This window comes from Rhodnius prolixus, unplaced genomic scaffold (genome assembly GCF_049639745.1).
Source record: "Rhodnius prolixus isolate KJV_2025 unplaced genomic scaffold, Rpr scaffold_2, whole genome shotgun sequence".
NCBI classification, from domain to species: domain Eukaryota; kingdom Metazoa; phylum Arthropoda; class Insecta; order Hemiptera; family Reduviidae; genus Rhodnius; species Rhodnius prolixus.
This window is the reverse complement of record NW_027411592.1, coordinates 3300353-3311838: the sequence shown is the minus strand read 5'-3', so window position 1 is coordinate 3311838 and position 11486 is coordinate 3300353. Positions and strand designations below refer to the sequence as shown.

The 11486-nt window shown below is 32.3% G+C and overlaps 2 protein-coding genes across 2 annotated transcripts; one reads left to right on the top strand and one right to left on the bottom strand.

Annotated features, from left to right (window-relative positions):
• Positions 1 to 382: 382 nt before the first annotated feature.
• On the bottom strand, positions 383 to 11451 carry LOC141450271 (mitochondrial inner membrane protein Mpv17-like). The gene is made up of 5 exons (XM_074120512.1): positions 11314 to 11451; positions 9247 to 9396; positions 8336 to 8505; positions 7942 to 8239; positions 383 to 2221 (listed from the first exon to the last, which is right to left on the bottom strand). The coding sequence occupies exons 3-5, from the start codon at positions 8503 to 8505 to the stop codon at positions 2099 to 2101; spliced, it is 591 nt and encodes a 196-aa protein (XP_073976613.1). The 5' UTR covers positions 9247 to 9396; positions 11314 to 11451; the 3' UTR covers positions 383 to 2098.
• Positions 9713 to 11295, top strand: LOC141450269 (solute carrier family 25 member 3-like). The gene has a single exon (XM_074120509.1). It carries the CDS (start codon positions 9832 to 9834, stop codon positions 10900 to 10902), a length of 1071 nt encoding a protein of 356 aa, XP_073976610.1. The 5' UTR covers positions 9713 to 9831; the 3' UTR covers positions 10903 to 11295.
• Positions 11452 to 11486: the final 35 nt, after the last annotated feature.

Genomic DNA, 11486 nt, shown 5'->3' with positions numbered 1-11486 from the left:
CAGGTTTCATACAGACATAGCAAGAAAAGATAATGGCCTCGTCTTTCTTCCTTCAGAGTCTTTCTTTCCTTCACAGAAACATTAAAAGTGAAAGTCAAATTCTTTAAACCTAACTGGTGAATCAATAATGATGGATGAAAATTCAAAAAACTAGGAGGAAACAAAAAAAAAATCATGTGTTCTGATAGATAAAATCAACGATATTAACTTCCTTCCAGCGTCGAGAACCCTAGCACAGCACATTCCCGATAATTTAAAAGAATTTAGGATTGGGTCTTATGCCATACGGCAGCAGAATCTAATGATAATTCTTTAAACTAACACATATTTTTAAAAATCTCGTTTTAAGAAAAAACTTTCTTAAAGGTTAGAAAAAAAATACTTTTCCTTAGGATTTTTATTATTTTCTGAATTTATTTTAGCCACAAAAATTGCTTTGCTTTTTTTTCACATCAAAAGCTTTTCAAACTGCTTGTATTACAAATTAGATAAATATTAATTGGAAAAATTTTGATGTAAATTAAGAATAAAATATCCATTTCTCTATGAATCACTACTTCTATTTCTACATTATCTTTGTTAACAAAAATAAAAATAAATAATAAATTTTCACAGCCACAAGTTTCTTTTTTATACCTACGTATGTAACATTTTAAAAAAGATTACAAATATAAATTTAATAAAACAATAATGACTAATTTCCTCCTAATTATTACTATATTTCAGTAGAATTTTTATAAATACAAACTATCAGGAAATCAATAAATTTAAAATAAATAGGAAACCATAAAAGTGGAAAATACTGACTAGTTATTAACTACAGGCAAAGTTTATTTGTAAATCCAATAATGTATTGGAATGAATCCAATAATGTAGAATGTATTGTAAACTACATTTTGCCTCCTGGTAAAAATAAGTTGTACAAGAAAAACTTTTTTCCCTTAATAAAGGCAACTGCGGATTATTGGTAAAATCTCATTTTTTAATATTATCAGCTTATTAACACTGATTAATAGAATCAGTACATTTCTTTTAATAAATATAATACATCAAACGGTAGTTTCATAAATAAAAATATAAGGTAACGTTCATCGTCAGCGGGCTCACCATGCTGAATATGACCAATAAGTGCAGATTCCTGCCATCAAGGTTTGCGTTGAAAACTGGATTGCGCAGGAATAACTGTGTCCAAAAGGAGCCTCAAAGTTAACTAGCCCCTCCCTCAAAGTATTGATTACACGACTGATTTCTCAGAATCCTGGAAGTTAACGCCAAAAATTGAGATTGATTGAGAATACAGGCCGATGAAATGAGAACCCTGTGGAAAATAAAGGCTAGAACGAAAAGAATTATGCTCAGTTACTCGACCATTATATTTTCAATATTAAAATAAGACCCTACTAAACTTACAAGAGCCGAAGAGCACAAAGAATGAACCAAATAAAGACTGGCTCGCCAGCGACTACGTTTCTGACCATCATGTCCTTGTTTGCACGTTTTTAGGACACAAAAGCAAAGAAGGATGGATTTGGATGAGTATTCGGAGACTTCCTATACCGTTTTTTGATCGTTCATGATGTTTTCAGAAGGTTTAATTTTATCAAATTAAAGGTTTTCTTTAATGAACCGAAAAACTTATAATTTAACCAAAAAATTGTGAGGAAGGTTATTTAAATTTCACCTTAGAAACTTTATGGTTTCTCCAACGAATAATAAATATGTCTGATATAGAAAATAAGGTTCTTACAAATCTAAATCTCAATCCCAATAAGGGAAATAAAAACAAAATATAATTTCTCGGCTGAAGGGTTAAAGCGCTTTTTTATTTCATTTATTTAGTATAGTTCTTAAATGGCATAAAATAGGTGAAAATTAAATTTTATAACAATGTTATTTTTAATTGATAAACTTATTAGCTGGATATGTGACTTACACTAATTTGTAAAAATTGTTACATTACTTACGAAGTAATTATTTTTTATTATTAAAAATTATGTACGGTAGTAAGAAAAAGTAAAATGCTTATAGAAGTTACTGTCGCTTTAACTAGAGGATATTATTGGATGAACTGAATTCTTCTCTGCACGAACGATAATTATCACTGCTTTATACTAGTATTATTTAAATTTAGTCTCCAAGCCAAATAGGTATTCCAAATCAAAGCAATTGTCTGGATAAAAAGCACCCTGTACTGCAATGGCACGAAACTGAAGTTTATGATCTAAAACAAACAAAAAATGTCGAAATAATTTCATTATTGAAAGAAGTAAGGTTATTAACTTTACTTTCACTTATTAAGTAGGCATTAAGCGTGACAAATTTTCAAATTTGAGTTTTAAAGTTAGTGCAAAAGAGAAGATAACTGACAGCCAGGGCAAGCAACGAAATCTATAGGGAGCGGCAGCCTTTTCATGAAGCCAAGGTGTACGGGCCACTTTATAAGGGTTGATGCGCTCAGGTCCATTGCTGGGAGCTCCATAAGCCCAACACAATAACAGAAGGAAATCAACCACATCCTTCGATATACCGAAACCGGGATATGGCGTCCTACCAACAGATAGGTCACCGCGATCTAACGTCCGTGAGCTACCCGATCCATTATTACAACTACTATCTGCGCAGGAACACCAAAACTATTCGCCTCAACGCTATGGTGTGAAGGAAGCTACCACATTGGACGGACGCTAGAAGGCATATCGTTGCCAGGAATATCAATTATAACATTATTTATTAATACTGAAATTACAGCTCAAGAGTGATATCAAACCATTAACCAAATAAAAGTTTCTGTTCTAATGCTTCTCCTTTAAACTAGCGTACATTTCAGTACATAAATAGTTTATAGGAACTATATTGTTCTCTAAGACTTTTTTTACTGTAAAGACCTCAAAACTTACGTTTCCTGTGAAATCCATTTCGAAAATTAGACGTGAGAAAGTTTTATCCTTTAGAAAAACTGTATGACCAATTTACACAATTTACTAACAAGATAGTGTTCAAAAATGCTTTCACAATAAACTGAAGACTGTTAAAATTTGTATTAGCTGTTATGAACATTTACAGTTTTACCGCAATTTACAGAATTAAATGTTTCTTGAAAAATTAAATTTATAAAAAAAAAGAAAATTGATTTCAACTTTATAAATGATCACTGCAACAAAATTTACCTAAATGATGGTGGACTGATATTCATCATAAGCGGAATGTTGATAAGACAAAACTTACTCATAAATTCATGAAAATTGGTTCACGCGTTTATTTAGGCGCTACGTTGTTTACAAAAAAAAGGTAACAAGAAGAAGAACAAGAACATTTTTTTAAAATGCCGTTTTTGCCCATTTTCAGCAACGTATTTCTCGAAATCTATTTAATCTATGTTGTTGCAATAAAATTACAATCATAAAGGAGGATTTGACTAATATTTTAAAGAAAATTTGGGAATTTTATCTTTTATAGAAAAAATGGAAAAAATTGTCAAAGTTGGGTGTTTTTCAACGTTACGCTTTTTCGTTCCGGTTACTACCGGACAGTTTTAATAAACAATGTACAGGTGTTAGTAACGTAACACTGTGAAATGCTCTACAGAAAAAAACTTAACTTCATTCCTTTGAAATACATCGTTTAAAGAATGTTTTTCTTAAAAAATGTATTAAATAAAAGGAATAGATCTGCATGTACAGTTTTATACAAATTCTAAATTATATCATTGAAAACATCTTCTTAAAAAACACTAAAAACTTAAACGTAAAGTCGCACTTCTGCTCAATTAAATTTCTTAAAATTAGTAACTTTACTTAGGTAATAAGGAACTTCCAAGAATCAATAGCGAAGTCAACATTAGTACTGTAAAGTTAAGTAATATTGGCTATAATATTCTATATTGGAATATTGAAGGTTATAATAATATTTTTAGCTTGAATTTAGATACAAAAAATAGTTTATTAAATCACGATATAATAGCCCTCTCAGAAACATTTCTAACTAGTGTCCCTGTCAGTATTCCTCTCTGGCTGGACCAGTATTTAATTTTTCATTCAGACGCAATTAAAGATAAACAAAAAGGTAGAGCTAGTGGAGGTATTTTAATTTTTATTAGAAAAAGGCCAAAACAGGAAATTAAAATAATAAGTGCTACAAATTTATGGCTAATATTACATGTAAAATCAGATTTATTTTCAATCATTGTAGGTAATGTATATTTAAAACCGGATTTAAATAATGATGTTTGTTTGCAATTATTAGACGAAATGTTGTTAGAGTTGGGGAATGATGTAATTTGTGATAAAATTGTTATTGGAGGGGATTGGAACGCACGTATAGGGATTTTAAACCAAATGGACGAAGAATTATTTGAGGATATAAATTAGTCGGCAGTGAGAAATTCCTTGGATGGGGTAGTCAATGTTAGAGGGAGAAAATTATGCGAACTAATGGAAGAGCACGGTTTATTTGTAGCAAACGGGAGATCTAAAAATGATGGATCTGGTGTTTTTACGTGTTTCACTAACAACGGTGCTAGTGTGGTAGATACTGTTTGGCTGACTTACCCATTGGCTGCAAGTATAAAAAATTTCGAGATTATCGACATAATAGAGAATTCTTGTCACCTTCCGTGTTCTTTGAGCCTATACGGGATTATCCTGGATAAAGGTGAAAATAATAAGGGTGGACGAACGGCGAGAAAGGTATATTCTTTAGATGGGGGGAGATCGGTGGAGTTTTCTAATCGATTAAACCAATCAGATAAAATTTATTTTAACTCTAATGTTCCTGACCTATTGTATAATAACATTATTGAAGCAATTGAAGAAACTGCAACTCAATTACAATTACTTGAAATAAAATCTTTTGCACCGGCAAATAATTACAATATTTACCAAACGAAAAATGTGTGGTTTAATGTAGAATGTAAAGAGGCAAAAAAAAGAGTTAAAGTTAGTTTTAGAAACTGTAAAAGAAATAATTTTTCACCAATTTTGCTAAAAGAATATTATGACTGCAAAATTTTTTATAAAAAATGTGTAAAAAATACTAAGAAGTTGTTTTATAAACAATATCTGGAACAGTTGGCAAATGTTAAAAATTGCAAGGATTTTTGGGAGGCAATAAACCGAGTCAGAAGGATTAAAGGTAAGAGAGAGCCAGTTCCCTTGGAAAAAATAATTGCTTTTTATAGGGCTCTATACCCTCCCAGAGAGGATTTGAAAATTGTTTGTCCAGGGTTATTTTCGGTACGCGAGCTTGATACGGATATCTCACTAGAAGAACTACAGACTGCCGTGTTGAAGTGTAATAAAGGGAAAGCACCAGGTATTGACACTGTCCCGTATGAGGCATATAAAATCCTACCCGCTAACTGGGAACACTACTTGCTTAATCTTTTTAATACTGTTTTTAATTACGGGGAGATTCCGGACAAATGGGTCGAAATTACAATGCATTTCATACACAAGAAGGGTGATAAAGAAAATCCTGCAAACTATCGAGGTATTGCTCTAATAAATACTATCACGAAACTTTTTACGAGCATCCTTGCTCAGAGGCTAATGAATTGGTCAGAAAAGAACAATAGACTACCGGAAGAACAGAATGGATTCAGAAGTAATAGGGGATGCACCGACAATATATTCGTGCTCAGTTCGGCAATAAACATAAGCCTTAGACTTGATAAAAGATCGCTCGTTGCCATCTTTGTAGATTTTAATCGGGCTTTCGACACTATACTGTTTCAGAAGTTAGCACAGATTGGTGTAAGTGTAAAAATGATAAATTTAATAAAAAATATTTATAGTAAATCTAAAATTAAACTTGAAAATCAAGAGATAGAATTAACTAAGGGAATATTACAGGGTGATGTTATTTCTCCATTACTTTTCTCGTTGTTCGTCCATGATATAGTTAAGTGCCTTAAGACGGATGGCACTAGCGGTATCGCTATTAATGAGTTAACCGATTTAAACGCCCTTTTATTTGCCGACGATTTGGTCATTCTGTCAAATACAATAGTAGAAGCGCAAAAGAAATTACATCTACTTGAGCAATACTGTGAGAACCATGAACTCGAAGTTAACTTGGATAAAACCAACGCTGTAGTTTTCAAACGAGGTAGAAATAAACACACTAGGCCGTTAATGTATACCAATAAAGAAATTAAAATTTTGGATAAATACTGCTATCTTGGTGTTTTGTTCAATTCGTCGGGTAGATTTCTGAAAAATTCAGAATTTTTTGTTAAAAAAGGTATGCTTGCCTCAGCTAATACCCGAAGTATTTTAAATAAAACGCGCAGCAATAATTGGGCCACTGAGATGACTTTATGTAATTCCATGGTAGAGTCGACGGTGTTATATTCGGCAGAAGTTTGGGCACCTTTATATTGTCATAAATTGGAAGTAGTGCCATTGAGATTTTATAAGTCTTTATATCACTGGCCAAGAAACACACCTAACCATTTTGTAAGATTGGAAAGTGGTCACAACAATATTGAAATAAAAATTGTTAAGCGTATGGTTACATGGCTGTGCAGAGTAATGGAAATGGACTCGTCCAGATTACCTAAAATTTGTATTCAAAGGTTGAAAGCTCTAGATAAATGGTCGGGCAATAAAATACACTATAATTGGTACACACAATTAAAAGAGAAATTGTCCAAGGTTGGAATGATACATATCATAAATTATGAAAATCCAGATATAATACGCAAAGAATTACCTAACTTAGTGGAAAAATATGTAAACCACCATGTTAGTAAAGATGTAGAATCTGTTCTTAATCCTAACTATAACAAAATGTATAGATGCATAAGTGCCCTAGGCTTTAAAGAAAGTTATTTGCAAATTCATTGAAATTTAAGTAAACGCAGAATATTAAGCCAATTAAGGATATCAAATGAGAACCGATTTAAATTATTTTTTAAAGGAAATTTGTATACACTTGAAACAGGGGAAAATTGTACAATTTGTAATCTTCAGAAACCTGAAAATTTAATTCATTTCTTGTTAAATTGTCCAATATATAGTAGCTGCCGTAAAAAATACTTAACTAAATATATTGATAGATCGTTAGATGAGCTGGGTAATTTGGAAAAAATTTTATGTATTTCTGATTTGGAGCACTTGAATAATGTGTATTATTATACAGTCTCAGCACTGAAAGTAAGAGCTTTTATTTTGAATGAATAGTGTTTGTAGTTTGGCTTTCGACCACACTATATTGTCTTGTGCATTGATCTGTTAAATAGTTCCACCAGAAGTTGGTGATTTTGTTTATTAAATTTATTTTTGTTCCTTTTAATTCAATACAAGTTTGTAATGTTACTATTTTCTTATTTATATAAATATTATTGTATTCACTATCAACTCCTTGTTAGGAGATATTGTAATCTCAAAAAACAATAAAATCTATGTCTATGTCTACTTAGGTAATAAATTTCCCATGTAGAGGATTTGATATGTTCACGTATACCCTGAACAGGTGTTCAGGTGAAAAATGGATTCAGTATAGTCGCACTTTCGGGATGGCTGGTTTCGCCAAAATGCGGACCGAATAATAAATCCTACGACATTTCGTTTTTCTGAAATGACTATACAAACTGACAAACCCATATTGCCGCAAATTTTTAAAAACTACTTTTCCGTACATAGGAGACCTCCTCAAAATGTTTTTTTTTTTTTTTTTTTTTTTTTTGAAAATTCGAAACATAAAATTTCCAAGAAATGATTTTCTTAAAATTGGGATAAAAGAAAATAGCAATTAATAAAACCGTACATGTAATACTCTTGCCGCTTTACCGTATCTTAAACATGCCTTGCAAACATAGAATATATACCCACTGCAACGGATTTCAAGGTAAGGTAGTTAGTTTAACAATGAAAAATTAACTAAAATAATATCGTTTTTCTACAACATATGTTTTTCAAAATAAAATAAAAGAATACTAACTTGGACTGCTGGCCAAAGTTTATAATTGGCAATAAGTATGTCGGGGTAGTCTTCTTTCATACGAAGTTTCAAGTCTTCAATACTTTTGCCCTCAAGAATATTATTACAAGTTATTAGCACCGTTAGAAAGATAGGAGCAACTATCACCTGATCTAGGACTACTTTTATTAAAGGTTTTCTGAATCGAAATGTTGTTATCTTTTGACCACGTGATGATGTATCTTTACCAACAACTCGTTCCAAAATGCTATACCATAAATACAATGAAGGTCCCATGGCACTTCCTATTAACGTAAACCTAAAACAAACACAAATCAACCAAAAGACAAAAGTTAGTAAATTCTTTTAAATAAGAATTAAACATATAGCATGAACATTTCAGACAGCAGTATACCTCAGAGTTCTGTAAATATCGTAACCTTTTTGGTCTCTTTCAACAAAAGCCTGAGCAATCACATCACCAGCGCCCAATAGTATTGCTGTTTGTAAACTTTGTACTTTAAGAGGGTGTTGTGCCAAAATCTTCTCATAAGTACTGAATAATTTAGACAAGGCCTGTCTCATCTGATTAAAAAATTTAACAATATAGAGGTCTGAATTGAGAGAGGGGGAAAAAAAAGTGAAATTAAGTGGCAACCTATCCTGCACATAAAACAGTCAAAAAAGTTTATTCCATGAATTTAAAGGTTATATCGTTTTATATTTAGTAGCTGCATAAATTCTACTATTCCACTTCTTCCACCTTTAATTTCATTAATTTATACGTCAGGAGTGGATACGGCATTCATCAACTATATACTTCTCTCGTTCTTTATGTTGTTGGCCCAAAGAGTAGAGAAACAGGGTGACAAAAGTAAATTGCAACGGTTTCACGTAAAATAAGCAAGTCAACTTCTTAAAGTCTATTGGAGATCAGAACATTCTTCGTACATTCAAATAGAAAACTTTAAAGTTGTGACGATCCTGATCAGAACAACCTTCTTAGAAAACAAAAATCATTTTACATGAAATAAAATCTTGTTAACTAAGATATAGGGCTTATTTCAGAATTACAGGTCCAACTTACATCGCTTTAAAGTATTTATAGAACAGAACTGAAGTTCTGTTGCACTTCACAAATTATTATTAGAGTATGCAATGAATAAAAAAAAAAAAAAAAACTAAGTATGACAATTTTGGCTATCTTTTCATTATCAGGGGTAAAGTGTTGAGTTCATATTAGTATTTAAAAAAATGCTTTAGGGCTTTGGAAAGCTTTGCAGCAGTAAATAAAATAATAAATTTAGTCTAATATAAAGTACTTACATCTGCACTCGAATGCTATGAGTTTAAAGAGCAAGGAAATTTTACTTAGGCCATCAATAAATTTAGAAGACTCTCTTCGTTGACAATTTGTCTCTGATGAACTCTGAACTGATTTGGAGGTAAAATTTGAGAAGACATAACCTGATTCTCCTGTTGAGAGGTTATAAATTTTAAATACCAAAGGCATAAAAGTCTGAGCGAGATATTAAGTATTTGTTAAAATTAATCAAATAATGACAAGTTTCTCTGAATAAAAATATAATAGAGTAATTATCATTTAATTATAATTTAATAACATCAATTTCAAGTACAATTCATAAAATTAAAATTAAATCCTCTTTCAGTTTTTGTTATATGTTTTATAGATCATTACATTTTTGATAAACTAATAATTTACATTATTAAGTATTAAATTTGACCAATTGTGAAAAAGGGGTGGTTTAGAGAAGACTTTCAATAATGATATTTAGAAAGCTATGTTCACATATGGGTTGCTATTGCCTGCAATCTGCAGTTCTGTCTTTCTCCATCTTTTTGGTAGCAGTGCCGCAACATTCTAGTTGAGTTCAAGTATTATTAGTAATTATGTTTCAATCAACTTTAGATATCGTGAAAAACAGCTCTTACAGGAGTCCTTTTTTTCGAGCACATTGTGAAGGAGCAGAAGGGCCGAAAAGTTTAGTACCGTCAAGAACGATTGCAGCGGCTAGTGCAGCACAAGGTGATTCATGTGAGTTTGGATCAACTAAATATTTCCTACTCTGCGGTTGGGGAGGAATACTGTCTTGTGGAATCACCCATACAGGAGTAGTACCCTTGGATCTGGTAAAGTGCCGATTGCAAGTTGATGCTGCTAAATACAAGAATCTTTTCCATGGGTTCAAGGTCACCGTTGCGGAAGAAGGCGTACGTGGTCTAGCAAAAGGTTGGGCACCAACATTCTTTGGATATTCTATGCAAGGCGCTTGTAAGTTCGGTTTTTATGAATTCTTCAAAGTGATATATTCTGGAGTTCTCGGGGAAGAGAATTCCTACTTATGGCGTACTTCCCTGTATCTGGCAGCAAGTGCCTCTGCTGAATTTATAGCCGATATTGCTTTAAGCCCCATGGAGGCAGTCAAAGTAAAGATTCAGACGTCACCTGGCTTTGCAAATACATTAAGGGAAGCTGTACCAAAAATGTATGCTGAAGAGGGTATGAATGCATTTTTCAAATCGCTAGTACCACTTTGGTGCCGACAAATTCCATACACAATGATGAAATTCGCTTGCTTCGAGCGAACTCTTGAAATGCTTTATAAATATGTTGTGCCGAAGCCACGATCAGAATGCTCGAAAGGTGAACAGCTTGTAGTTACATTTGCTGCTGGCTACATTGCAGGCGTATTCTGTGCCATTGTATCACATCCAGCCGACACCGTAGTTTCCAAACTTAACCAAGAAAAGGGAGCAACCGCAATAGATGTTGCTAGGAAGCTGGGATTTGCAGCCATGTGGAAAGGACTTGGACCGAGGATAATCATGATTGGCACACTAACTGCGGCTCAATGGTTCATCTACGATTTTGTAAAAGTAGCTCTGAGAATGCCAAGGCCACCTCCTCCAGAAATGCCGGAATCCCTTAAGAAAAAACTTGCAGCCCAGGGAAAACTTTAAGATACCGCAAAACCTCATTTAGAAAGTTTTAGTTGTACAGTATTGTAAAAAATTGGAAGACAAAATCATCTAATTTATAAATCCATTATTTATTCTTAGGCATTCCTTCGCCAAGTGTTTTGACAATTTTAACTCATGTTTTAGCAAAGCGCACTCCCAATTGCCCCAGTTTTCTATTTTTAGGACATTGGACTAGAACCAAATTCAAATTGTTTCACCTTGAAGATTATGTAATAATTATCAATGAAGTGTTGCTGGGTTATTTTGTAGATAATAATAACTTAAGTTTAAACGAATTATGTTAACGTAAATTTATCATATGTTTAAAACTGAAATAAAGCAATGTTGCGGCAGAATGTACGATGAACTGATGAATAAAAATGAAAATTACAATTTTCTATTTATATTTACCCAAAATTTACTTGTTTTTAAATAATTCTTTAGTATCCTCTCTATTATTCTTAGGTTTCTAGGAATATCCTTGAAAAGTGGATATTCACAGCTCGATAAGAAAAAGTTAACATTGTATCAGTTAAACAGGGATTTGAGGTGTTTCATAATTTTATACCTAAAAGAGGAATACA